The sequence below is a fragment of the Panthera pardus genome, unplaced genomic scaffold, assembly GCF_024362965.1.
Source record: "Panthera pardus isolate Hobbes unplaced genomic scaffold, ASM2436296v1 HiC_scaffold_11, whole genome shotgun sequence".
Taxonomy (NCBI): Eukaryota; Metazoa; Chordata; class Mammalia; order Carnivora; family Felidae; genus Panthera; species Panthera pardus.
The window spans coordinates 105,457,961-105,485,826 of record NW_026526666.1 but is presented as its reverse complement, the minus strand read 5'-3'; the positions used below and the strand labels follow the sequence as shown (position 1 = coordinate 105,485,826).

Genomic DNA, 27,866 nt, shown 5'->3' with positions numbered 1-27,866 from the left:
CCGCCCCCCCCCCCCCCCCCCCCCACCCCCCCCCCCCCCGGCGGTGCAGAGGAGCCCCGGGCAGCCCCAGCCTCGCCCCACACAGCTTTAAACGCCTCAGCACGTCCGGATGGGCCGTCCTGCCCGGCCAGGGATCGGGTGCGGGGCGGTGGGCACGGCAGCCCCCTCCTCCCCTTGCCTCACCGGTGCTGGGAGGGTCTGGTCTGGGCTTTGGAGGGAAACTGGCCTCAGGATGTCGAGGGCGCCCCGAGGCAGCTGCTGGGGGAGGAGGGGGCTGGTAGTTCCCACCCGCCAGCGGCTCGGCACACCCGTCTGGACTCCGGTCACGGTGCCCCCCGAGAGGCCCTCCCGGCCCCGGCTGCCGCCTCCCTCGCTCAGCGGCGCGCGTCCCACGCAGGGGAAGGAGGGCGGCTGGCGCGGCCGGGTGGGGGGCGGGTGCTGACGCCCGGCGTCCCTTCCAGATCGAGGACCTGCAGGTGAAGCTCCAGCACGCGGAGGCGGACCGCGAGCAGCTGCGGGCCGACCTGCTTCGGGAGCGCGAGGCCCGGGAGCACCTGGAGAAGGTGGTGAAGGAGCTGCAGGAGCAGCTGTGGCCGCGGCCCCCGGCCCGAGGCCGCCGGCAGCGAGAGCGCGGCCGAGCTGGAGCCCTAGCGGAGCCCGCGGGCGGCCGGGTGCGGACGCCGCGGGGGCGGGCGGCCTCCCCGCCCCCGCCAGCCGGGGGTCTCTGCGCCTGCGCGCCGGCGGCCCGCCCCCCGCGTCCACATAGCACAACGTCTTACTGTGCCTATAACCAAGCGAGCGTTTGGAACCACATACTTTTGGAATCCACTGCAAAATTTTCTACTGGCCAAGTTCGAGTGTGCAAGCCGGGTTCCCAGCGGAGCCGGGGCCGAGGCTCCGTGCCCGCCGCGGTCCTTCTGCTTGCCGGGACGTCCTACCCATTTACATTTTTGTTATAAGCTATTTAAAACCAACGAGAAGACTTGATACTCCGAAAAATCAACAGGTTTTTTAATGACTAACTTTTCAAAGCCCCACCAAACACGTGACGCCATCTGAGGACCTGCTAAGGGAGCCGGGGCGCCGCCCCGCAAAGCCATCTCAGCTCGTCCGCCAGCCCCGCGCGAGGACAGGGAGGGTTTTCTCCAGAGTCTATTTTTTCAGCGACGAGGACCCAGGCCGCCTGTGCCGGCCGCCGGCGCCCCGAGCCGGAACACTGCCGCCTTCCGCCTGCCCGGGCGCCGCTCACCTCCGCCACCCTCCCCCGGCCGCCCCTGTCGCGTCGGGACTGAGGCCGCAGCGTCGGAACAAAAACAGCATTACTTCACTTTTTTTTTTTCTTTTTGTTTGTTCATTTAAACGTATATTTAGAACTGCACTTTGTCAAAACTCTTCCCTTTTTATTCCCCAGTTAACTGAGGTTTTTACTTTTCAAATATTGCAGACCCATTTATAGAGCAGTCCACATCCTAAGTGCTCGAGTGTTTAGAAACCCCCTCTGGTGCTCGGTTGAACAAGGGAATCACAAAACGGAAATGCAAAAGCTGAACTTCGGGGGGTAGTTCTGTGCCTTCCAGCATCTTGTACAGCAAATCCTGACTCGTCTTTTTACCCCCGAGACACCTGTCTTCAGTCGCAGATCGAATCTGCCACTATCAGAATAAGTTACTTGCATTTATTCCAGATAATCTCGTTTACTCTCAACCGTTCATCGCAAATTGTATAAGGTTTTTTATGCCCAAGCTTGAAAAACGATTTCCCAGTAGACAAGAGGCGGCTACCCATCCCGAAATTACGGTATTTATTTACGTGAGAAAGATCTTAGCCAGGATTCTTCGCTCGACCCCGTTCTAACGCCGAGGCAGCTGCCAGCGCGCACGGAGGTGGGGACCGCTGGCTGGCGCAGGTGCAGACGCCGCCCGCCGCCGTGACCGGCAGAGGCTTGGTGACCGTGTCATCTGCAGGGTTCTTGCCCGTGGTTTACCGGGGGGGAGGGGGGGAGGCGCGCAGGTGCTGCTGGACCCCCCTTCTAAAGTGCAATGCAAAAGGGACATCATATATATGCAGCGTTTGTTTGGATTTTTTTTTTTTTTGCTTTTGTTTTTCTTTTGCAGTTATGAAATCTGTATGCATGGAATGTTAAACCTCTGCCATATGTATACCCATCGATGGGCATTATTACCGGGCCCTGCGAGGGGCCGGCTGTGCTACACAACACGCAGAATGCTGTGTTCAGCCTCGTGTTTCCGGAGTTGTGTTTTTTCAGTCATTTCTTCAAGGGAAACGAAATGATTTAGCTGGAGCAGACCTTTAAGTGTGCTTCTGTGTGACTGTGCTCGTGAGAGATCAAAGGGCCCGTGGGCCTGTCGCCCGGGCCATCCGTTTGCTTCTCGGTTTTTTAGGCCCCAGCGGGCGATGAGCTTCTCTAAGTTCTGTGCGGGCACCTTCCCCGCCCTCCCCGCCCCCACCCTCGCCCTCGCAGTGCCCACCTCCGGTCACCGTCTAGGCCGTTGGGTCCACGACCCCACTTGCCAGCTTTGCCCCAGGACGTTGGGAAAAGCTGGCCAGGCCACGGCAGCTCGCACCCCCCCCCCCCCCCCCAGGCCCGCCCCTCTGTCCCTGTCTGAGGCTCCTGCGGCCTCGCCAGAGCTGGTGCGGCGGGGACCGGCTGTCACGGGCTCCCTGGTCACCAGCAGCTTGAGCCTTCCCGGGCGGCTCCCGGGGGCAGCTGGGGGGCATAGGCTTGTTCCGGCCGCTTCCATCCTCGGGGGTGGGGGGGTGGGGGGGGCCGGTCCGAGGGTTCGCGCAGCCGCAGAAGGGAGAAGGGGGGTCTTGTAGGCTGTTGGCTCTCCCTGTGTGTAATACCCATTACCCGAGTGACTGTGCACCCGTTTAATTACTCATTATTTCTATGCTGAAAGAGGATTTTTAACGAAGGGAAAAACAGCAATAACATTCATATCTTTGGAGCAGCTAACTCACACACATAATATCCTGCTTTTCGTACAGAACGAGCCCCGTGTAAAAACAGTCCCTGTGTAAATACCTGTCCTCTACACTGTCGTATCTCCCGCGTATACGGTGGTTCCTTTTTCAGAAACTCTTTTCTTACCTGGTAGTTGTCCTGTTTTCTGGGTTGTTTTTAACTGAGGAAGAACAGAGCTCACCTGCCGGAGGGGACGGACCCTCTGCCAGTCCCCGCAGCACCCTGCGGGCTCCGTCCTGCCCGCCCCTGCCCGCCCACCGCGTCCACCAGGCTCGAGAGGCCGTCTTGTTCTTGCTTTAAGTCAGGAGTCACAAGCGACATTTTTTTTCAATTAAGGAAAAAAACCACAGCTCTACCTTTATATCCGCCGGGAGCGTCTGCATCGCCGTCCGCGTTTTCTCCTCTGCTGCTGCTAATGACAACATGGTGACTTACTCTACTATCGAAAACTATTTTTATGTAATTAATGTATGCTTTCTTGTTTATAAATGCCTGATTTAAAAAGAAAAAAGAAAAAGCTTGGCATATTTATCTACTTCGCTGTGTACCCGTTAGTCCTTTGGCGCCCCTCCCCCAGACAGAAGACATTGTACAATAAAGGACTTTGAGCGTATGCGGAGGACAGCCATGCTTGGGCCACCCCACCCGCCCCCGGCCACCACCGGGGCCTGAGCCCGGGGAGGGGAAGTGGGTGTCTGCCCATCAGACCGCGGGGGGCCTTCGGTGTCCGCTGACCCCGAGTGGCGTGGGGCGCGGGTGGGCAGCTGGGGTGCGGTCTGACTCTCTAGGCCCCCCCCAGCCGGCTCTTTGCACCGTGGACCTCAGCTGGAGGGGACCCAGGCTGGGGTCCCCCCAGCGTGGATGGCCTGCTCCCCACAGCAGGTGGCCCCAGCCTGCTGTCCCGAGGGAGAAGCAGAGGGACTCCGCTGTGCTGGGCCCTGGGGCGCTGGGCTGCCACCTCAGCCCCTCGTAGGTCACCTGGAGGTCATTTTGCCTCGAGGGACGCCCAGGTCCCAGCCCCCCTGGTGCCTCCGCAGCCCCAACAGTCCCGGGAGTCCCCCGGGGAGGGGTGCAGGGCAGGCCGCAGCATGGGCGGCCCGGAAAAGCCCACTCTTCCTCGGGGCCAGGCTTCTGTCCAGCCTCGCCTCTGTCGGTCACTCGACGGGCTTCCCAACGCCAAGATCCCAGCCCCTCGTAGGGTGCCACCGAGGGTCTGAGAGAGAGGCTGGGCTGGGGGTAGGTCAGGAGGGAGGGCTGTGAGCTGGGCCCCGAGCCACAGCCCCCCACCGCTGCCCCCTCATGCTGCGCATCGGGCCCCGGGGCCCTGCCTGGGGGTCCTGGGCCCCGAGGTGTGGACGGCAGACCTGACCTCAGTGGGACTCTGCCGAGGGCCACACGGCACACCCTCTGGAGCCCACCCCTGTTCACCGCTGCCCCCTCCCTTGCCTGGGTGTCCCCCGGGCCTGGCTCCCCGCTCCTCTGGGGGGGGCCTCCCGCTGAGCTGTGTGTCCCAGCCTGGGCAGGGCTGGGCACCCGTCCAGCTCTCTCCGTTAGGGAGGCTGCCCCTCACTGTCTTCTGGGGTCTCCCGAGTGGACAGTCGTCCGCTGCGGTCTGTTGGGCGTCCCCGGGGGCACTGCGAGCAGAGGGCTCCTGCGGCCAAGGCCCTCCCGGTGCCCGGTGCCAAACACTCGTCCCTCCCTCCGCCTCACGACCGAGCCCACCAGGATGGGCGGCAGGACCTTGGGTGACCTTGCAGACTTGTCCAGACCTGCCATCGCCATGGGACATCGATCCCTACCACTGAGTCCCCTCCCTGGGGCCTGCCAGGTGGGCATCTTGACCTGGGCCCTGTGCCTGGCGAGGGCCTTTCCGCGTCCTTCCCCAGAGCATCTCCCCAGGCCACCGCCCGGGACCCCGCAGGCTCTCGGCCTCCAACCGCACCAGCCCTTCGAGGGTCCAAATGCTGCCAGAATGTAAAAAATGAGGGGAGGGAGGCAGGGGGTGAGAGGCGGTCCTGAAGGACTGGAGGCCCCTGGGGGATGGGGAAGGAGGGCTTCCTGGGGGCGCAGGCCGTGGGCAGGCTTCGAGAGGCAGCTTGTGGCCAATGTGGTGCTTGGCCCATTCGGGGCTTTGGAGCTGGGCCGGTGGCGGCCTCGGAACATGGGATGCTGGGGCTCACTTTCGGGTATAATTTGACTTTAAAGGGCCCTGTGCACCCCGATGCGGGGCAGACAGGATAGGGGCTGCCTAGTGTCAACCCCCGGCCCAAAGCCGCTCTTAAGAGGTCACGGTGGGAGAAAACCCCCTCCCCAGTATTCCCAGCGGCCTCCTGCCTCCTTGCGCTGCCTCTGGGTCCCCTGGCTCCGGACCGTCCACACCGCCGGCATGCCGGCCAGGGGCTCTTCAGGGACCCACGAGGCTGTCCCACAGCTTGGCCTCGTTTGTCCAGAGCCCTGGCCTAAGTTCTCGGGCCCCTCCCCAGCTGGTGCTGGTTTCCAAGCCCCTCGAGGCCCTGGGGATGCGGCGAGCCCAGGGCAGAGGAGGTGCTCCTGGGAACTGACTCGGGTCCCTAGTTTCTGGGCCTGCCCTGTGACCCCCCCACCCCCAGCTTTCACTTCTGCCTCTGTCACCAGCAGCCAGGGCCCCACCCGCGGCCCCTGTGCTCCGCCGTGCCTGCCTGTCTCTGTCTTGGGATCTCTGCCCCTCCTCCAGTCTGTTGGCCCCTGAGCCACAGTCTGGCCCCCGGGGCCCCACCCACCACCCTGTGGTCAGGGGGGCTGACCGCAGGCCAAGAACTCGCACCCTTATCTGGGGAGGCGGATGCCAGGCGCGCCCTCCGTGGAAAGAGGAAGCCGCCTGCCCATTTACAGTAACAGCTGGTACGGCCTCCTCCCCTGAGCCCCCTGGGGGGAGGACTGCGGGGTCAGGCCCTGGCGCTGAGTGTGGTCCCCAGCCTCCGCCCCACCCACACCCAGCTGTGGCCAACAGCCCCCCCTCCCTGGCTCACCCAGCCTGGAGCCCGACCCACCTCTGCTCCCCACGACACCCCCTTCCCTGTCTCTCTCTGCCTGTCCTGTCACAGGTCACCCCTTCTTGCTGGCCAGGAAGAGACAGGCTGGCGGGTTCCTTGGGCAGCTCCGAGAGACAGATCGGGGTCGTTCATGAGATCCCCAAGGCCCCACACCCACACTCTGCCGGCCAGGGGCCTAGGCACACTCTGGGTGACCGCCGCCCGCAGGAAGGCAGGGATCCTGGAGGAAGAATGGGCAGCTGGCCCACCCTTTTGGAGGGTCCCGAAGGACAGTCTGTGACCTCGGGAAAGGGTGGGGCTGTGACCCGGCTGTGCTGGCCTCGGCAGGATGTGAAAGCAGGGCCTCGGAGAGGACCCTGACCCTCCCCACAGAAACCCACCATGCTCTGCGCCCTCCCGTGTGCCCTGCCCCACTGCCAGGCAACCCTGGGAGGGGTGGGGGCAGAACTTTGGGGGCCTGGATGCCTGCCCGCCCCCGCAACCCCTGCCATAGCGATGACGTGAGCCGTGCAGGCCTCACACCCGCGGCCATCTGTGCCCAGACCTGTGCCAGGGGCTGGGGGCCGCGAGTGCCGGGACTCTCAGCCCTGGAGCAGGTGGCCCCTCTGTGGGGGGTGGTAGGGACAGGCAGGTGGAGCCGGCCTGGCTTCTCTTTGGAGTGTCCTGTGCCCGGCAGGTGTCTGTCAGGGCCGGGGTCGGGCCTTCCTGCTCCATTGCCGGCCCTGGAGCCCTTACCGGCAGGAAGCCTGGCCCAAGCTCTTGCCCAGCCGAGGCCACTCCTGCCACAGAAGCTGATTTTGCAAACTTCAGGAACAGGGCACCTTGTGAAGGCTGGGGCCCGAGGCCAGGGCTTGGGTCCCCTCCTCATGAGGCCCCTGTCAGGGGACATCGGAGTCCGGCACAAGGCCCAGGCAGGGTGGGAGAGAGGGGAAGGCAGGAGAGGGCCCAGGAGATGGGCCCAGACAGGTGGGGCCGTGTCTGGGTCCTCCGTGCAACGAAGGTGGGCCCTAAGCACTGCCGTGGCGTCTGCACGCTCGTGTGCGTGGGAAAGCCAGGTCGGCTTGCACACGAGCCGGCAAGTGACAGGTGCCACCACTCCCCTTCCAAGTCTCCCCCTCGCCCCCCCCCCCCATGAACTTCCCTTCCCTGTCTCAGCCCCACCCAGGTAGCTGGGTATCCTTGCCCTCCTTTCCTTTTCTGGGGCTCCCTCTGGTACTGCGGGCTGCAGGCATGGGGCAGGGTGGTGAGTTCCCATGGGGTCCAACCCCCCCCCACCCGCCCTTGGTGGAGCTTTGACCTGGTGGACGTGTGGCCCACACCCCCAACTTCCTGTTTCTAAGAAAAAGCAGTCCCAGAAAAGTCTTTGGTGGCAAGGGGGGGGGGGGGAGTTGTGGGGGGGGGGAATCTTTGGAGGCTTCTGGCCAAGGTCTGGGGAGGCGCTGGGAGGGGTTTTGTTTTGTTTTGTCCAGAGGCGGGGGTGGGGGTGGGGGGTGGGGGGGGGGTGGGGACTCGAGGAGAGCTGCGGCGGGTGTGGCCTGGCTGGGCAATCACTGGTCCATCACTGTCCGGCCATCTGCCTTCCCTGGACACCTGCTTCCCCAGGCAGGAAGGCAGCGGTCAACTGGGACAGGGGCCCAGGTCAAGGCTCCTCCGCCCCGGCGTGGCCACCTTGGGTCTAGTCTCCCCGGCGTGGCCACCTTGGGTCTAGTCTCCCCAGCACCCATGTCAGGATATGGGCCACCCCCCACCCACCATCCTGCAGCTGGCAGTGAGCAGGGTATGCGGGGGGAGGGGGGGCTCCCCCAGTCTGAGTTTACCCCCTCCCCCCCCAGTCAGATGCAGATTAGGCTCCTCTCCCACACCCCCCACCCCGGGGGAAGGGCCGCGGCAGAGAATCCTCCGTGGAATTAGAAAGCTGGTTCCAAAACATTCCGAATTCCTGCTCCTTCCGGCCGGGCCGGAAGCGCGCCTGGGGAGGGGCGGGCAGGGGCGGGGGCTGCGTGGTCCCCGGAGGCCACGGGGCCGACCCTCCTGGGGTGATATGTTGCACGGGTCCGGATGGGCCGAGGACCTGGACTCTCGTAGGCCTCGCGGGCCCCTAGGGGGCAGGGGGCGTCGCCCGCGACCGAGTCTGCGCGAGCCCCCCCCCCCCCCGGGGGGCCAGTAGGTCCCCACTTCCTTCCGCCGAGTCACCTTCTGGGGTCTGGCGCGGGGTGGGGTCGAGGGCCGACACCGGGGGTCCTGCGGCCCTCGCCCCGCGGCCTCGGTTTCCTATCATGCGTCTGACGGAAACCCGCCACTGCGCCCCGCGGGGCCGCCCCGCCGCCCGGTTTCACTTCCCCCGCCCGCCTCCCGGCGTCGCGTCCCAATTCCGTCCGCAGCCTGGGTCCCGGGCGCCCCCGCAGGACCCGCGCAGCCGGGGCGCAGGAGCGAGCTGGGGTTCCCCGAGCTCCCGGGGGCGCGCGCAGGAAGTGCCCCCCGCGGGCCGGGCGCGGTTAGCCCTTCCGGTCCCCACTCGGGGGGGAGGGGCGGTCCGGGCAGGCGGGGGGCGGGGGGCGGGGGGGGGGGGTCCTCCCGCTCAGAGCGCGGCGGGCGGGGCGCGGGCCCGTCCACGTGTCGGGAGGCCGAGCCGGGCGGCGGCCCCCGGCGGCGGAGGCGGGAACTGCAGCCCCGGCCGGGTGCGGGGAGGGCGCGTGTGCGCCGGGGACGGGGATCCGCCCTCCCGGGAGGGCGCCCGCTCGGCCACCCTGCCGCCTGTGCGGGAGCCCGAGGGAGACCCGGTCCTTTAAGCGCCCCCTCCTCTGCCCCGCACCTGGCGAGGAGCGTTCCCGCTGGTGGAAGAGCCCCCTTGCCCCCCCACACCTCTGCCCCTTCCCCGGGGCTCCATAGAGGCCCTGGGCCCTGTCCCCGCTGGTGGTCCGCACGCGGGCCCCGAGTCACCGCTGGGGGACGCACCACCTGGGTCCAGTGGCTCTCTCTGTGCCCCGCTTCCGTCGGCCCTTGGGGGCCGGGGGCCAACTCCTGGGGAGTGGGGGCCTTGGCAGGTGTGACCACTGGAGACCCTAAGAGACACGGAAGGCCACACGGTGACCTATGACGCCCTTAGAAATGCTCCCCCCACCCCCAGCCTCTCCCTTGCTCCTCAAGGACTGGCCTCCCCTGCCCTGGACCTCACTCACCAGGATGATGATCCCCTCTCCACTACCCTGCTTCTCCCCCAAGCTGCTGGGACCCCACCCAGTCCACACCCAGGCCTAGCCCTCCTGCCCTTCTCTATTGGCGGAGCAGGCCCAGCCGCCCACACCTGGCCTCCCATTCTTACCACCCCCTTCCCCCACTGTGCACCTGCTGACCACCTTTCCTGATCAGCAGCTGTTTGGTGCCCCAGGTGCACCCCCAGTCCTGCCCCCGGCATCCTCCTAAAGCCTCTCTCACCTCCTTTTCTGCCTCACCTTTGCCCCCTTTCCTGGGGCGGGGGGGTCTTCCAGAGTGGGCTCACTGAGGATTTGCAGAGGGAACGAGGAGGGAACGGGGCCTCCCCGGAAGGCCAGCCCCACCCCTGACCTTGGCCCACGGAGGGGCTCCTGTGGTTTCCGTGGCCTATGGCCAGTACCTGTGCTGCAGACAGGGCCAAGGAAGGTTCGAAGGCTTGGGGGGGGGGGCAGGTAGCACCCCTCCCACGCCCTTCCCCGGTCGCCCCAGGAGGGAGGCCCTGCAGACTGGGGTCCACCCTGCTGGGCACCGGAGCGACATTTGTGGGGAACACTGTCCCGGTTCCTCCTGTCTCTGGTTGTGCAGGGGGCAGGGCTGGGGGGCCGACGGTTCTCTGAACTGCTGGGCGGAGTTCCCAGGAGGAGGGGTACCTGGAGTTTCGGGGAGCGTCACCATCTGGGGGTCACATGGGGTGGAGACGGCTGGCCTGGTGGCTGAGCCCGGCACATCCGGCAGGCTGTGCCAGGCTGCCCGGCTGGCCGGCCGGCCGATGACAGCCCTATTTATAGTCTCCATCAGAAAACGCCCCTGACCAGGGTGGTGGGGTGGCCGGGCTGCTCCTCGACACCCGGGGCCTCGTGCCAAGAGGAGCCCAGGCTGGAGTGGCTCCGGCCCGTACGGGCCGCCGCCTGGCCTGCTCACTCCCCTTGGCCACCCCCGAGGCTCGCTGACGGACCGCAGCCGCCCTGGGCCTGAGGCCAGGGGGTCCCCCAGGGTTACCTGCGAGGCAGGGGACCCAGGGCAGCTCCTCCCCACCTGCTCGGGCCCCCAGCTGGCTCCCAGGATGTCCTGTGCTGGCTGTGGCCCAGGCTTTTCCATCAGAGAGGCTGTGGGCTGGCCCTCAGTGGCCGTCTCCTGCCTTGAGGGGACAGTGGCGGGAATGGGACGGCCCCTCACAGCCATGTCTGTTCTAGGTGCCGAGCGCCGCCCGCCCCGGGATGGTCTTGCGGAAACAGGCCCCGTGATCCCCGCGGGACGGAGGGCTCCCGGGGTGCTGGGCGTCCTTTGGCAGGCAGTGGGCCGGGCCTCCCCGGAACCTGTCTGGCGGCGGGCACCGGGCACCCCTCAGGAAGCCCTCCCTGGGAGGAGGGGCTCCACACAGCCGGCCCGGCACCGAGACCGGGCGGCCTGCCCGGGCTTTGCAGAAGGAAGGCCTCCCCTGAGAGTCCTGGGTGACCCGCCGGCCGGAGGGGGGAGAGGAGGCTGGGCAAGCCGCCTGCGCGGGAGGGGCCCCCTGTGCTGGGCGCCAGGCTGGCGCGGGGTGGTCTGAGAGGTCGCCCTCGCCAGGGCCCTGCTGGGAGGTGGGCCGGGCAGAGAGGGACAGGCCCCTGATCCGTCTGTCCCTCTTTCTGTCTGGCTGCAGAACTCCGAATGAAGAACGAATACGTCCTCTTCCAGGCAGTGCCTTGCCAGGTGCTCAGCATGGGCTTATCACTCTGTAAATGTCCCCCGAGCAAGTGGACAGCAGGAGGGACCCTCGGGGGAGAGAGCGCGCCCCAGGGGAGAAGGGTTTCGCTTGTAGTCGGGGAGGGGCTGAGACCAGAGCCTCCTCCCCAAGCCCCCTGGGGGCTGAGTAGCTTCTTGGGGTGTAAGGCATGTGGGGGCAGCCTCACGCTACCCGCTCTACCAGCCCCTGCCCGCCTGCCCCAGCCCAGTGGCGGAGGTGGCTTTGGGGCCTCGGAGAAGCCTGCCTTCCTCTAAGGAGAAGGCCCTCGGGGTCTCCCCGGAGGGCCTGACGGAGCCCCTGCCTGTCTGATGGCCACTAGGTCAGGACCCCGGGTCTAATGTCCCCCCGGCCCCCGCTGGGTCAGCACCGATTCTGGGAGCAGCGACCAGGGCCAGGTCCCTCCTTCCCCCACTGAGGACCCACGTAACGGGTGGGCTTGCAGGCGCTCAGACCTCCAGATGAGAGCTCTCCCACCCGGCCCCCGCCCTAGGCTCTCCCCGACCCCGCAACGGCGAGGGGTGAGGGGCCTTCCGGGACCGGTCGCCGCGACTGCCGTGCTGCCCCGGAGGGCCCAGCTGCTCCCGCTCGGCCCTTCACCTGCCGGATGTGAAGGCCAGGCCAGCCTGTGGCCGGGACTCTGCTGACCCTCCCTCTTTCCTCGTTTTCTTGGGAGTTCAAACTCCTTGCGGGTCTGTCCGTGGGACGCTGTGAGGACTGGGACCCGGCCAGGGGGCAGCTGCCTCTGTGCCCACCCGGCGTGCCTGCTCACTGGCTCAGACACACCACTGTCCCCAAGGGCACGTCCACGCCGTCACCCAGGAGTCCCAGCAGAGGGTGGGCAGTGGGACAGGGCAGGGGACCACTATCCTGCCCAAAAGGGGGCCCACGGGGTGTGAGCTCCCCTCAGGCCTCAAGTGGGTCATCTCACTGGGCCGCAGCCGCCTCGCTGGGAAGCTGGTGGGGGCGCAGGCGTGGGGAGAGCCCTGGGGGACCCACGGGGCCAGTGCCCGCTCTCAGATTTGCTTGGAAGACGGAAAGTAGGAGGGTTCGCGGGCCATGTGTCTGCAGGACCGTAGGGCCGGCCTTGCTCTGCGCGCACTTGTGTGTGTGTGTGCTCGCGCAGCGCGCGGGGACTCAGGGTGGGACGGACCACGCCTGCCCGCGTCCAGAGGCCCCGGGGGCCACAGTCCCGGTCCGTGTGGGGTGGCGACTCTGAACTTGCGCCCTGGGCTTCGTGACTCAACCCCACAGTGCTGGTCTGGAATGGAAGGCCGGAGGACACCCCTGGACAGCCTGGAAAACGTCACAGCTCTTCTCTTCCCAGCACATTTTTCTTCCTAAACTCAAACATTTTTATTGTTTTTGACGGAAGGGAAGTTTCATCTGGAAAGAGGAAAGGGCCGCAGGCCCCGTTGCCGAGGATCCGGGCAGACCCGGGAGGACGCGAGGCCCTGACGGGCTGTTCTAGCAGACCTTGGCGCGTGTGGCCCTCCTAACTTCCGGCTGCCCACTAGGGGCTCTGCCCCACTGTTGACGCAGCCGCGTGTGGACACGGCTCCTACGGCAGCTCACGGCCACAGCCCCACCCGCCTCCCTGTGCTTCCGGAAGGACGCAGTCCCCAGGGCCCGGGCACGTTCTGAGCCAGGAGTCGGTGGTTCCCAAGAATGGGTCCTTTCTGGGGACTCGCTGCTGGGGACACCGGCCAGCAATCCGTCCCCTCCTAATGGACGGAGGCGGAGGCCCTGCTGAACCAGGCTGGCAGCATCTATGGCCACTTGAGCTCGTGGAACCAGAAGGCTGGCAGGTGAAGCTTGCTGCAGGTGACACAGCGGCCACCCCACACCTCAGGCTCAGAAGCACATCAGCTCCCCAGTTACGGAGGCTCTGGAACCCCCCCCTCACTGACTCTGCGGTCAGTGGCCCTCTGGCGGCTGGCTGGCCGGCTGCCTCGCCGGGTCTGGAAGCTAGGACCGAGCAAGGGGTGGTCCTGGGGTTCAGCAGCAGGACGAGATCCATCTGGGCTGTCCATTTTGGGCAGTCATATCGAGGGAAAAACTGGACGGGAACCCTAATAAGCAGAGAGCAGGAAGCACCAAGTGAGGGCACGGCTGCCAGGGGCCCGATGTTGGCTTTGCCGTAGGGATGCCTTCCCTGTCTGCTCCCTCTTGCCTTTAGTAAGAACAGTTATTCCATGGGAAGCTACCTCCTAAGGACAGGCGAGCCTCTGCTCCATTCACCCGTGATCACACCCATCACCACCATCCTCCCTCTTGACCACACATCCACTATTTGTCCATACACCTGTTCATCCATCAGTTTCCCCACACTCCTATCCACCCATCCGCCCATCCTTCCATCCACCCATCCTTCCATCCACCCGCCCACCCTACTGTCTGTCCATCCATCCATCCTACCATCCAGCCTGCCATCCTCCCATCCATCGATTCATCCATCCACCCACCCACCTACCCATCTATCCATCCATCCATCTACCCACCACCTACCCATCCAGCCATCCTCCCATCCATTCATCCATCCTCCCATCCACCCATTCTTCCATCCATCCATCCATCCATCCATCCATCCACCCTTCCTTCCATCCTTCCATCCATCCTCCCATCCATCCTTCCTTCCTTCCATCCTTCCATCCATCCTTCCATTTATCCATCCATTTTTCCATCCATCTGTCCATCCATCCTTTCATCCATCCTCCCATCCATCCATCCATTTATTCATCCATTCTTCCATCCATCTATCCATCCATCCATCTACCCACCTACCTATCCATCCATCCATCCATCCATCCATCCATCCATTCATCTTTCCATCCATCCATCCATCCTTCCATCCATCCTTCCATCCTTCCATCCATCTTTCCATCCATCCATCCATCCTTCCATCCATCCTTCCATCCATCCTTCCATCCTTCCATCCATCCATCCATCCTTCCAACCATCCATCCATCCTTCCAACCATCCATCCATCCTTCCAGCTACTCAGCTACCAGTCTCCCTGCATACCTCCTCTGCCCAATGTGTCTCCAGTGCCTCCCATTCTGCGTGGCACAGAGCAGGTGCTCTGAATTCACCCATTCATTCAACAAGTATTTGCTGAGGGCCTCCTATGGGCCACATGCGGTGCTAGATGCTAAGGCTGTGCAAGTGAGCAAAAGCGACCACACGTCTCCCTCTGGACATTGGGGAGCAGATAAGCGAAGGGCATGGCACGTCAGCCCCGTCTGTGCAGAAGACGTGAGGCGGGTGGCGGGAGCAGGAAATGTTGCTGAAGGTGGGGCGAGGCTTCAGCGCTGGTGGCCAAGGAAGGCCTCGTGAGAAGGCGAGGCGAGCAGTCTCGGCAGCGCAAAGAGCACGTGCAAAGGCCCCGAGGCAGAAACACGCATGGCAGGACTGAGGGGCCACGGGGGCCAGTGTGAGTGCAAAGCCAAGAAGTGGGGGCAGCGAGCGTGGAGCCAGCTCTGGCCGGGCTGGGGGTCCTGGCGGAGTCTTGGGGGTGAGCTCTGACGGCCCCCTGCTGTGTGGTGTCGGGAGCGGGGGGAATGAAGTCGGGCTGGGGATGCACTTTGAAGCAGGACAGAGAAGACCTGCCTTGGACCACGGAGCAGGGGAGAAGCAGATCAGGGAACACGGGGGCTGGTGTGGGGTGCTCATCTGCAGTGCCCTCGGGGCCGGAGGGAGGCCGTCCAGTCACCACCCTCCCTGAGCCTTGCTGCTGGCCGGCCGCACCAGGACCAGGGGCCAGAGGGCGTCCCTGGGGCTGAGCCCCCGCCCGGCAGTCAGGGAGGTGAGGGAGCAGCCGGGGCGCAGGTGCAAGGAGGAGGGGCGGGTGGCCCCGCCGTGAGCGCTGGGGTGGGGGTCCTCATCCAGGAGGGAGAAGGGGCGCGGGGTCTGCGGGGTTTCTGGGCTGGGAGCAGCCGTGTGCTCTCATGGCGGGGGGCTCTGGATGCTCCTCTCCCACTCCTCATTTCTCAGGACGAGAAGTGGCGGTGGGCCTCGCGGCTGAGGGGCAAGTCTAGCCCCCCGCCCCCAGCACGGGGTGCACACAGGGTGAGCCCAGGCGTGGAAGCAGGAACTGTGCGCCCACTGGGGAGAGGACGCAGGAGGAGGCCCCGCCACCTGCCCAGAGCCCCCCTCTCCCGGGCACCGGGTGCATTTCAGAGGCAGCTGTAAAATCCGAGAAGTGTCCCTTGCCCAGTCCCTGCAGACACGAAGCTTGTTTCTGGAAAGCCAGTCACCTGCTTACTGCCTCCTGATTTCTCCTTTGGCAGCCAGTGTCCCCAGGCTGTTTGCGGGGCGGGGGGAGGAGGGGGACTGAGCCACCCTCCAAGGCAGGGGTTGTGGCAGGGAGGCAGCGCTTGCTCTGACGGCTCGGTCGGGCCAGCGTCGCTGCCAGACTCTGTAGCAGGGGGACCGGGACCGTCCCATCCCCAGCCCGGGGGGCCAGGCGGAAGGGGGTCCGGCACTCACCCGGCTGAGCCTCCACGGGTATCCTGGGTGTGCGGGAAGGGGCTTGCGTCTGGGCGAGGCACCTCTCGGCAGTCAGTGCTGAGCATTTTATTAAAGCCGGTGGCCTTGGGGTGCACGAAAGGTGGCCCCTCCGGCCCCCACTCAGGCCACTGGGAGGAGGGTGCCCTTGAAAGGCAGGGGTCTCCCTGGGGGAGAGAGGACACTGGTGGCTCTCGGGCGCATGGGGATGGTTCTTCTAGCTCAGGGATTCAGGGCCTTCTCCAGGGATGTGGGGCTGCCGGTCCGTCCCCTTCCCCGAGACCCGAAGGTGTTTGAAGGCGGTGGGCAGCACGTGGCCCAGGAAGGGAGGGTCGGTCACATCGCGGATCATGATGACATACTCCCCTGCAAAACACGGGCGCTCAGACTCGGTCCCCAGTAGTCCCCCCCCTGTCCGGGCCCCTGCCCTGGCTTCTGCCCACCCCCAGACCCTGCCCAGGACCTCAGGTGTCCTCCTGGGCCCTGTGACCCCAGGACCTGGCGCGCGGAGCACCCCTCACCCCCGATGGGGCTGCATGACCGAGTGCAAGGATTCTTTTGAGAAAACTCCCCATCTTTTTAACAGAAAAGCAATTCATTTCCTCTAAAATGTTTTTTTAAATAATTAAGCCTCTGAAGACACCGTCGTCTGGTTCGTTTGAAGCCCCCGCCCGGCCGGGCTCAGGCCGGTGAGGTGGGGGGGGGGGGGGGGCCGCCCTCCAGGGCGCCCCGGGGATGGAGAAACACTTTCCCTTCTGCAGTCTGTAAACTGTCTGCAGAGCTTCAAAGTTGGAGAAACCATAAAAAAGAAAATAAGAAATAACAGAAAGTGTGGTTGCCATAGAAACCGTCCTTTTCCCCTCCCCCGAGCCCGAGGGGGCTGGCACCGGAGCGTGGAAAAACCTCGCTGGGCTGGCCCGGGCTCACACCAGGAATGCGGCCGCAGCTGAAACGGGGCGCAGGAGGCGGCTCACACCGTCAGAGAGAACATTCCAGCGCCCTGGTCTGGGAGGCAGGCACTCCCCTCGCTGCACAGTCACCAGGGGCTGTGGACACCCTGTGTTCTGGCGGAGGGGGGGCGGGGGGTGGCAGGACGGGAAAGAGCCTCGGTGGGGGGGGGGCAGGAATTTGCTGGGCTTTGAGTCAGTTCCTTCAGAAATTCGGGGGGCCTGGGCGGGGGCCCGCGTTCTGCAGCCCCGGGCACCAGGCCTCCCTGGCCGGCCTGGAGGAAAAGCCGCGCATGGCAACGCCACAGTGTTTCCAAGCAGCCGGTTTCTAGGTGTTCCCGGGAACACGGCTACACCCACCTGCGGCCAGCGCGCCGGCTGGGGGGCGAGCTCCGCGGGCAGCGGCCGCAGGACCAGCCCCAGCCCTCGGCTCACCTCCCTGCCGCGCTCTTCTCCCCGAGGACGGCAGGGGGTCTGGCCGGTGGCCACCGTGCCGGCCTCAGAAGCCACCCGAGGCCCAGCCCACGCGGCCTGGCCGTGGGCCCGGTGCCCAGCGTCCCCACAGAGGCGGCGCGGCCACCCGCCGGCTTCACCCCTCGAAGCAGAAGTCGCTTCTCCTCGGGGCCCGGCCCTCCTCCGGCCTGTCGCCCATCGGACCCCGCAACTGGGTGCAGGGGGCGCCCCCTCTGCCCATGCACGAGGGGCCCAGGGTCCTAAAGTAGGGCGACCACAGCATGAGCTTTGCTGGTGTCAGCAGACTCACGTGGCTGCTGTTGGGACTCGTCGCGCCGGCCCGCACAGCAAGGTGGGGGGCGCTGCCCAGAGCCCGGCCCAGCCCTCCCCCACACAAGGGGGGCTCGTGGGCCACAGGCTTCAAATACACGAAGGGTTGAGGGGGCCCAGACCTGGAAGCCTGCCGGCCTTCCGATCGGGACCCTGGACTCAAGGAGCCAGGGACGTTCGCTTCGCCCGTGGGGACAGAGAGGCCCCCCCACCCGGCACCCGCGGCCATTCCAAGGGCCCGGGGAGGGCCTGGTGGAAGCCCATCCCCCATCCGTGCCCCCTCCACCTGGGGTGCCTCTGGGGGAGCCCAGAGGGGCATGGGGGGCGGCCGGGCCGGGAGCCGCCCTCTCTGATTCCCTGGCTTCCAGAGTCAAGACGAGTGTTGAATTTAGGGGTGCGTTCAGAGGAAGGGAGTCTTTCCAAAAGGTCGGCAACGATGATACATGTGGATTGTGGGGTGGTGGGTGGAATCGGCCCCACCCCCCTCTGTCCCCTGCCGGCCACCTACCTGGGAAGGCCGCAGCCGTGGGCTCTGCGGTGGCCGCCCCGTCAGGCCTGCAGGGAGAGGAGAAGGAAGCCCCTGAACCGCAGCCCCGGGGCCCTGAGGACAACAGAGACCCTGCTGTTCCTGCCTGCCGGCCTCAGGCGGGCACAGGTGTGACCGTCCTGTCCTCCGAGGCCCATCTCTGCCTCCCGAGGGTGGAGCGTGCCCCCGTCTGGACAGCTCTCTGCCCCTGGGCCCGGTGCCTCGCCGTCTAAACCCAAACATGGCCACAGAGGCTGGAGCCAGACCCCAACAGACCCATCCCTGTTTCCACAGCTCTGCAGGATCAAAGGTTCTTTGCACGGAGCCCCCACAATGCCGAGCAGAGAGGCCACTCGGAGAAGGGCTGGCACACCGGCTCTGCCTGGAAGTGACTTACCAGTGGTGTTTATTTTCCAGTGGCAGCCGGGCTCGGCGGGGCCCTGGTGCGTCCTCCTGTGTCCCCCTCAGAGGGACCGGAGGCCATTGCTACCTGGGAGCCTCATGGGAAGAGAAAGAAAGGGGAGCAGGCAGAGACAGGCTGTGCGGGGTTCCCTGGGCCTGGACCCAAGTCCGAGGGACGGAGACCCTCACTTCTCACGCGGTGGCCGCGCGGCGGCCACAAGAGGCCCTGACGGGCAGCCCGAGGCGGCTCAATCAAGCCCAAGTCTGAGGGCTTTGACCTGACCGGGGGTTTCTGCCGGCCCGCAGGGGTGGTCACCAGGAGGCCACCTTGGGGACATGAGGGTGCCCACCTGGACCCCCAGCTGCCAGATGCACCTTCTTGGTGGGACAGAGGCCCCAGAGCGACGGGCTGGGCTTCGCCCTGAAGGATCTACCCGGGGGCCTTGGGGGGAGCCACAGGACTCCTCCCACCCCGGCCTCCGTGGCTGGTGGTGGTTTCCTGTTATCAGAGCTGGGGGTGGAGGACGGGGGCTCCCTGGCATCGGCTCGGCGACCTGCCAGGCTCCGACCCCTTGCCAAGCTTAATTACCACGGGCATGGTTTGGGTGATAAAAAATTAAAGACAAAAGATTTTAAAATTACTTCATTTTGAGCGGGGGAAATGGGCCTTGGCTGGGACCCAGGAGCCACGTTACAGATTCTGAAATGTGGGTGAGGAGGGGAACGCGGATAAATAATTCAGGACTAAGAATAACCAGAGTCTGTCAGCCTGCCAGAGTCAAGAGAAATAGACGGGGTTACAAGAATCCTGAGAGTTTTTACAGAACCCCCAGGGCCTTGAGAAATCGGGAGGCAGAGCTGGGAAGCAGCTGGGGAGTCTCGGTGTGAGGAGAGGCCAGAGGCACCAAGTGATCAGCGGACGGTTCTCCCAGACCCGCGGGGTGGGGACTTGGCGCCCTGGGAGGCGGTCCCGAGAGGCCACCTGCTGAGGGTGCACCGGGAGCCCTGGGCCGCATCGTGACAGCAGGAACACTGGGCACTGACTGTGTAGACAGCACTGAGCTGAGCCTCCAGGAACCAAGGGGGGGTCAGAGCCAGAGGAGGGGACAGGCCCCCTCTGGGAACCGGTGCCGGCACCTCCTGGGCGGAAAAGGGCGCTGGGAGAGTCGGGACCCAGGGCCCGGGCGGGGCTGGGGACCCAGGGCTCCAGCCTGGTTTTCTCTTTATCTGTGGCTGGCGTCCTTGTCCTCATGTTTCCTGTGCTTGGGGTTCCTTGTGTCTTGAATCTGTGGGTTTATAGTTTGCGATGAGTTTGAAAACACGGTGGCCGTTATTTCTTTGTCTCTTCGGCCGCGTCCTCCCCTTGCGGCACTTGGGGGCCTCTGATTCCGTGCATGTTTGGCGGAGAGGAGCTGTTCGGCAGTTCAAAACGCTCCGCTCATGAAGTTCAGCCCTGCTTCTCTTCCTGGGCTTCATCTGGGGGGTTTCTGTGGCTGTGCCTGCAAGTTCACGCCCCTCCCGCCCACCCCTGGCCACACACATCATCTTTGGGGGGTGAGCCCACTCCTTCACGCCTCACTTCTGCCGAGCGTGGCCGGTCTTCCCTGCTGGACACACAGAATCCAGTGACGACGTCTCATGCTGCCGTCTACTGGCTCTTCCATTGGTGTCCTTTCTGGGTCGGCTTTGATCGGTTCATTTTTCCTCATCATGGGTTGTACTTTCCTGCTTTCTTTGTGTGTCTGGTAATTTTCGGTCAGATGTCAGACATTGTGAATTTTACTTTCTTGGCCACTGGATGCTTTTGTATTCTTATAGTCTTGATGCTGTTTGGTTACTTAGAGACGGTTTGATCTTTTTGGGTCTTGCCCTTAAGGCTTGCAAGGTGGGGTTCGAGATATGGTTAATTTATTCCCCACCACTTAGTACTCTTCTGACATCCTGTGAGTTGAGGTCTTCCGGACTGGGCCCTGGACCGAGCACTCTTCACAGCCCCGTGTGAGCTCCGGGCAGGACTTGCTGTGACCCTCTCGCTGGTTTTCCTGGCACGTTCAAGCATGTTCCTCACGCTCTGCAGATCTCTAGGACTCCCCTCTCCCGTGCTGCCTCCTGCAAACTCTAGCTGCCTTAGTTTCCCGGGACTCCCAGCTCCTTCTCTCCCCTCGTGGGGACCCCTGAGCCTGCGGGGTCCCCTCCCTGCACTACAGCTGGAAATGCTCTGGGAAGTGAGCTGGGCCTCTCAGGGGCTCCCTCTTCATCACATGATACCCAGTGTCTTGAAGGTTGGCCATGGTTTCCTGGATCTTATCCGGCCTGTTACCTGTTTTCCTGTGGGAGGGCAAACCCAGCCCCTCATGGTCCCGCATTTACAGACCAGACTGAGACGTGGTGCTCAGATGGCCCCAACTCGTGTCTCCGTGGCCCGAGGGCCGGGGCTCCTAGTGGGGGGCAGGGCGTGAGGCCTGTGTGCCTGCTAGTCGGGGTTGTCCTTCCAGGGCCCCCAAGGGGCATATTGTCCTGACTGCTTGTGTCGCTGTGAGGTGGGGCCTGGACCAGTGTGAATACTCTGTGGCGGGGTCCCCGTGGTGGGTCTCCTGGTCCCCATCAGGCCTGGCGGGCCTCACCCGTGGGGCCAACGGCCAAGCTGGCACGAGGAGGGGACCGGACAGCCTCCTTTCAGGGCCGACAAGTAACCTGCAGGTTCCTATCAGGTGCGCAGATACCTGAGTGGCCCACAGGCCCAGCTGCCCTCCCCTCGGCACCGCCGGCCCCGCCGCTCCCCCTGACCCGTGCCTTTCCCTTTCCGTAGGACCCGAGAGTGTCCTGTCTGAGCCGAGCCGGGCAACCTCAGCAGGCTCTCCTCACTTCACCTCTTCCAGGACAAGCGTGTCTCAGGACTGCACTGAAACACCATGCAGCCCCCCAGGGACGCGCCTGGGGACTCCGTCCCACCGGAATTACCAGCAGCATGTCTGACCCTCAGCAGAACCACTGCTGAGGCGAGGCCCACGGCAGCCCGGGCACGCCCAGGTGGGCGGAGCTGTGGAAACGGCCATAATTGAAGAGGAAGCCTGAGGCCGCCGAGCCAGACCCTGGCCCAGTGGGACCGGAACCCGGCGACCTGTGCACGCTCGTCCCTTTCCTGGGCAGCTGAACAGAGGGAGGCAGCTGGGGAGGGGACGTCAAGACCCCGCAGTCAAGCACACGGTGGGTGGCAAGAGAAAGGGGTTCCCTTGGGGGGAGCCAAAGGTCTCTAGCAGCCTGTGTGACCCGGGCCTGTCCACCCACAGGCCCACCAAGGGACCTGCAGGGCTGTGGGCAGGGTGGCCCCGTGGCCCGGCAGAGGAGGGCCGTTGGCTACAGACCCGACTTAGGGCTAGAGGGCTGGGGAAGCAGGCCCGCGGCTTGGTCAGGCCTGGTCCTGACCCTGGCTGTCATCAGTTTTTCAGGCTGAGGTGGGCACGTGGGCAGGGCATGGGGTGTGGAGGCCCTGAGACCTGACCTGGGCACGGGGACCAGTCTGCCTGGGGCTCAGCGTGGCGAGAAGGCACCCATATCCTGGCTGGGGAGAGCTCCCCGCCCAGAGCCGTCTAGGTCAAGGCCCCGGGTCCTGGCCTCTGCCCACAGCCGTGTGGGCATCATGGCAGTCCTCCGGTACCGATGGGATGTGCCGGCTTAGGGAACCGGGGAGCCATGGAGTCCAATGTCAGTCAAGGCAGGGATTGGGGAAAACTGCCACCTTGAGGGCGTGTGGCCCGCAGGGAAGCGACCCGGCTCTCCCGACCTGCTCACGTGGGATGGGAGACCCGGGGCCCTCTGTGGCCCCCACACAGAGCCCATAAGGAATTTCCAAAATCAGAACATCAGCTAATTGTTGGAGCACAGCTGGCCCGGATTTGGGGCTGAGCTGGAAACCATCACCACTCCCGGGGGACCCCTGGGAAACAGGAGCCTCAGGGCTGTGGGTCCTGAGTGACGGCCACGGGCACAGACACGGGGTGCAGTGGGCACGCAGCCCCGGCTGCTCCCCCTCTGCCGAGCGTGTTCTGCTCCACGGGGCACCCAGGGGCACTGGGGTCACACTGCCACAGTGGCCCCTGCAAGTGAGGCCCCTGCTTGCACAGGCGGGAGAGCTGCCGGGGGCCTCGGATGGTGGGGCGGGGAGGGGATGTGAAGGTGTCCCCCCCTGGCCGGCAGTGGGCGTGTAAGGGTTAAGGCCCCACCTGCCACCAGCCTCCAGCCTCGTCGTGCTGTGCTGTGGGTGGGGTGGGGTGAGGGCGCCCCATCAGCCCAGCTGTTCCCGCCTGGCCCTCACACCTGCTTCCGTTTATTACTCCTGCTGGGACGATGGGGCTCAGTTCTCCATCTTTAGAGTTTCTGAGGAAGCAGAGAAACCCATCAGTCTCCATGTCTGATTTTCCATGAACACGCCCGGAGGAGCTTCCAGCCCGGGGTTGGGGGGGGGCGGGGAGGCCGGGCCCACTCTACCAGGGGCCGGTGGCCAAGGAAGGGGTGACGAGGTCCCCAGGGGACCAGAGCCCTCTGCCTGGCTCCCTCTTGTCTTGGGAGCCTTCTCCCACCACGCTGCCCTGGGGCTCATCTGAGATCAAGCTACCCGTCCCCCCAGCCCCGCACTTTGCTGGGACACCCCTGGGAGCAGGGCTGCCCTACAGCAGACACATTGCCTGGTGACGCAGGCCGCAGGCCGAGGAAGACCTTCCTAGCTGAGGGGCCGGCGTGTGCCAAAGGCTGGCGGGGGGGGGGGGGGGTTGCTGTGTGTGGAGAACAGGGCGGGGGCCCAGGTGAGCTGGAGGGGGTGCCGCAGGGCAGAGGGGCTGAGGGCTTCACCCCGGACCTTTGGGTTACGAAGCACGCACTCCAGTCTCCTGAGCTGAGCCCTGTGTAGGTCACAGAGCGGAGGGAGAGAGGGTGGGGGGCACCCAGAAGTGGCCCCAGAGGCGGCCGTGGTGCAGGGAAGGGGATGCGTGAACCCCACCCGTAGGGCAGCGCGGGGCAGTAGCTGGCTGGGCCCCGCGAGGAGCCAAGAGGCTGATCCGAGGGCCTTCCAGATTGGACCCTGCACTGCCCCCCCACCCCGCCCCCTCACCCCCGGCGCTCAGACGCGGGACAGGCCACCAGCCTGAGCCTGTTGTCCCTGGGACCCCGGTGACCCTGGAGGCCCCCGCCCAGGGCCCTGCTCTTCCCTGGGAGAGCCCGCTGTCCACCGCACGCTTCTCGCTGCATTCCTGCGGAGACATTCCTGGCATATTACGGAATTTCACAACATGACACAGGGCCCCGTCAGTTCCTGAATGATGTGGAGTTGGGTCAGCTGCAAAAGACGAAGTCTGTTGTGTAAATGTGGCTGTGAGTCTGCCCGGCCGCCCGTGAGAATTCCACTGAAACGGGGCATTCTCCCCCAGACCCTAAGTGCGTGTTTTGTAACAGCACAACGCGGCGGCCAGTCTGCCCGGGGGTGGCTGGGGGCCTCGGGCCGACCTTGCCCGTGACTGCTCACTGCCGGCTCAGCACTCGGCCAGCCCGGAGCCTGATGTGCTGGCCGGCACAGCCCCTCCCCTGCTCACCCGGAGAAAAATGGGTTTAATTAAGACTTCCGCGATTAGTCACTTCATCAGTCACCAGGCCAACACAGATGGGGCCAATTACTGTTTTTACTTGAATAGATATTTGGTGCTGGCAACCCCTCCGGGCAGGGTCGCGCAGGTGACCGCTGAGCACCTGACGCGGGCCTCTGACCTCTTGGGGAGGCTGTCCAAGCCTCCATCCCGGGCTCCTCGATGACCCTGCCCCGGGGACACGGGTCCACCTGCCTTGCCCCCTCCTCTGCCCTGGGGTCTGGGTGCTGTCCCGTGAGACCACCACTGGCTGGCCCCGCTGAGACCCGCAGATGCCCCGGGCAGGGCCTCCAGGGTCAGCCGGATTCAGTTGGGCAGGCCCGGCTGGGGCCCTCGGAGCACAGCCCCAGGCCCTGGGGATGCAGCCTCGCCCCGGGCCGTGGGCACAGAGGGTCAGCCTCTGGGCTCCTCGCAGGGCCTGGCCAGCGACTGCCCCTCTCTGCTCCAGGATGGGGTCCGTGCGCAAACCCCGAAGCCATCTGCAGACCACCCCCAAGCGGGGTCCACACGGAAAGCGCCCACGTGACCCTGGGGCGGTGGGAAGTCAGGTCCCAGACTCTGAGGGAAGAAGTCAGGGCCGTGATTCATGCCATTTCCCGGGACACGGCTCAGGGCCCCCGGGACAGGGCTCAGGGCCCTCCCAGCAGGGACTCTGCTGAGCATGGCTCGCTGGGGTCTGTGGTGAAGCGCTCCGAGCGGGCTGGGGGCTGGGCACGGGACCACATGGCTGCACCTAAGTGCCCCCTTCCCCAGGCGGCACGCCCCACGAATAAACAGTGAGAGCACGTGTGCTGGAGGGTAGAAGCCACTGCGGGCCCAGCGGCCTTGGCGGGTGACCCTTCACCTCCCTTCCCTTCACCAAAATGCACAAAGGTGATTCTCCTTAGTCACTGACGATACCGCAGAACTGCGCCTGGAAGCTGGAGGCAGCCAGTTCTCTCCCTTCTTATGCAAATCAAACCTCCGCCAGGCTCTGAAATGACAGGGTGGCGCGACCTTCTTCATCTTTGTGAGTATGGAGGCACCTTTTTCAGTCATTTCCATTGGGCGAGCCTCCTGGAAGTCTACACTGGGCTGCTCAGCGGGCAGGGTGAATAAACGAGCAAACGACTAGTGGACTGTGGCTGCTGGGGGTCACCAGGCAGAGGTGGGCAGCCCAGGGCACACAGGTGACCAGGGGCGGGAGGCTCGGCGAGGACGCAGAGGCGGCCCCTGTCCGTGAGGCCGCACGTGGGCACGGGCCACGCCGCCGCCGACCCTGAAGCTGACCCGGGTCCCCCCGGGCAGGCTGGCGGCTGCCCAGACCGCTTCGGACATTCAAGTCAGCCCCGCGGCCCCGCCATCCCTCGGCCTGCGGGAGCTCTTGGACTGTGCCGACACCCACAGGCCATTCTGCGCCCCTGGACCCTGGGCGCGGGGAGGAGGCGGTGTGCGGGCAGAAGCCATCTGCACACACCCCCATCTCGCCCCCACGGAAATTGTTAACACCTTGGGAACCTTGCGTGGGGACCCTGTTTGCCGACTGGCCGGGGACTGGGGACAGGCAGGAGGCAGGCTTGGAGCAGTCTGTCACCGGCTTCTGCCAATATCTCATCTCATCTGAGTGAGTGGGAGGGAACCGTGCAACAGGGAGGGGGCTCTGGGGTCGCTGGGGGTGGGGCAGAGGAGGCAGGTGGAGCCTGGTGGGGAGAGGGGGCTGCCCCCTCCCGGCCTTTGGCCTCCACGGTCCTGCCTTCCGCCCTCCAGGGGGGCTCATTCTAGACCCGGAGGCAGGCTGTCAACCCACAACCAGAAACACAGACTTCTAGGCCGGGATGCCTGGCTGATCTGTGGTCCATGCGTTTGCCTGAGGCAGCCTGGGGTGGGGGGGCCGGGGGGGGGAGAGTCGACAGGGCCCTGTGCCCCATTTCGGGGTCTGGGTCAGGCCCAGCAGGCCCGCTCCCCATTACAGAAAGTGGGGTCTGAGTGGTGGCCTCCCCGGGAAGTTGAGGTGTCTGTGAGATGACATCACAGCCCATCCTCAGCAGGCGTGAGGTTGTTGCGTGCCACGTGGGGGCTGGAGAGGGGCAAGGACTTTTGGGGCAGAGAGTGCCAGAGCCTCCCTTCCCCTGCCTCCCTCGTGGGTCTGGCGTTCTCAAATGAGAGCCCCAACCCGGGACCTGGCAGCCGAGGGCTCCGCAGAGTCAGGAGCATCTCGGTCCCCCCGGTCCCATTCACGTGGAGGCAACCGCCCTGCAAACACCCTGACCCCGGGGGTGGGCCAGACCGGAGCCACACATCTGAGACCCCGAGAGGGCCTACCTTAACGCAAACCAGACCCAGGGGGAGGTCCGGGGCCCCTGATCTGCCCGAGTCCGCCTCGGTTGCTAGAAAGGATGCTTTTCTTAGGATTCTAAAAGGTGGGCTTCTGGGGTCAAGAGCCAGGTTTGGATGCTAGTGTGGGATGCTGGTGCCTGAACCAGAGTAAGGAGCCGGGGGGGGGGGGGGGGGACATGGGGACGGTCCACATCCCCGCAGCAGAACTGGTAGGGGGTGCTGGGGCAGATGCTGGGGGCCTCGGGCACTCTTCTGTGGGTGGGGGCTGGGCTGGGGGGGCCACAAGACACCCAGATCGGGTAGGGGGCCTCGGGGGCACAGAGCAGGGGCCCTGGAGAAAGTGGCTGTTCGGGCAGTGGGGTCTGAGGCAGGTGACGCGCCACACGGACCCTGTGACAGGGGCAGGGGAGGTGGGCTCTGGGGGGCGCTCGGCGGCCACAAAGGGCTTTGCGCGTCACTGCTCAGACCTGTGCCTGCCAACGGGCCCTGGGGTGGGGCGGCCCGAGCCCCCGAGTTCCCACTGAAAGCCATCCCTGCAGGGGTCCTCTACTCAGAAGACCTTGGAGCCCCGGCCACGGGCACCGGGTCACAAGCCGAGCCCTCCTGGGATGGTGAGGACCCCGGGACGAGGACACTGAATTTCAAGCACCAGAACCGACAGAATGAGCGGGCGCTGCCTCCTGCCCTCAGGAGAAACCAGACATCGAGGGCCTTCTCTGTGCCGGAGGAAGATGGTTCCTCGTCCCACAGCCCCCAGCTGCCCCCGTTACAAAAGGGAGCAGTAACTCTGCCCCGGGCACGGATGGGTCTGTGCGTGTCGACGCGAGTTATTCCGCGCGCGTTGCAGCTTTGGGTCCCACGTGCGTGCCCGCGACCGAAGCGCGGGCTGAGTGTGGCGTGTCAATGTTCAGCAGGATCTTGGCTTTTTTTTTTTTTTTCTTAAAGTCTGTGCTTCTCCACTTACTGTGTGAAGCGGGCCTCATATTTGATTCACAAACCGTGACTCAGAACGACACAGGGTGGCACCTTCCCCTGGAAACAGCTCGTCCCGGCTCCGCCTCGCGAGTGGGATCAAAGGCTTGTCAGCCTGCCGATACTGTGCCAGCCTCCGGGTGTCCCGGCCCGTCCACGCCCGCTGGCGTCACCGATGAGCAATCTGCGGAACGTCCGCAGGCTGCGGCGGCTCAGGACGGATGCCGCGGGCCCTCCTCCCGTTTCTACTCAATGCCTTATTTTCCTAGGGTTTTGCCGTTGGGTCTGTGCCCACAGGCCTCTGCTCTTTTGTGAGGCTATTTCGACGGGTGCCCCGGAGCAGACCGCGTGAAGAGAGATGTGCGTGTCCCAGGCCACAAGAGGCGCCCGGGGCATGCTGGCCTTGGCCACTGCCCCTCCTCTCCCGGGCTGATGACAAGGCTACACACAAGGGTCAGAGGCCTGCCCTTGCCAGCAGGTGGGCGACTTCGAAGGCCTGGTGCCCCTCCCCCAGGGGCCACGTTCTCCCCACCCCGCCTACAGAGGGAGGGTTCCTGCCTTCTAAGAGCGGGCCGGCTCTCAGGGTCTCAGCCACAGCTTCCCGATGTGCTGGTTTCGGCCCCAGCTCTGCTCTGCACCCCCCAGAGTCCCCACGGAACTGCAAACCGGGTTGGGGAGAGGCCGGGGGTGCCGGGGGCTTGGGGGGCAGGGAGGTGAGCTCAGTCCCACCTGAGCCTTGGGCCACACGGCCTGGCAGGGGACAGGATGCTCCCACAAGCAGTTGCCAGGAGTGATTTCTCTGGAACTCAGCCTTCCTCCTGGCA

The 27,866-nt window shown here is 65.0% G+C and overlaps 2 protein-coding genes across 9 annotated transcripts in view; one reads left to right on the top strand and one right to left on the bottom strand.

Annotated features, from left to right (window-relative positions):
- Window positions 1-651, top strand: part of SKI (SKI proto-oncogene) — a 66,919-nt gene extending 66,268 nt beyond the window's left edge. The window contains 2 exon segments of the mRNA XM_019461130.2: window positions 462-599; window positions 601-651. Of these exon segments, the coding sequence (XP_019316675.2) occupies window positions 462-599; window positions 601-651 (189 nt within the window).
- Window positions 652-15,514: 14,863 nt separating this feature from the next.
- Window positions 15,515-27,866, bottom strand: part of MORN1 (MORN repeat containing 1) — a 51,725-nt gene continuing 39,373 nt past the window's right edge. The window contains exons 13-14 of one of the 8 annotated variants that reach the window (XM_019461137.2): window positions 17,699-17,745; window positions 15,515-15,826 (exon numbers count right to left, since the gene is read on the bottom strand). In XM_019461137.2, the coding sequence (XP_019316682.1) occupies window positions 15,678-15,826; window positions 17,699-17,745 (196 nt within the window). In that variant the 3' untranslated portion in view covers window positions 15,515-15,677. Of the gene's footprint in view, window positions 15,827-15,946; window positions 16,242-17,698; window positions 17,746-27,866 lie in introns of those variants that run through there. The other 7 variants (XM_019461134.2, XM_019461139.2, XM_019461138.2 and 4 more) reach the window with 7 other exon arrangements.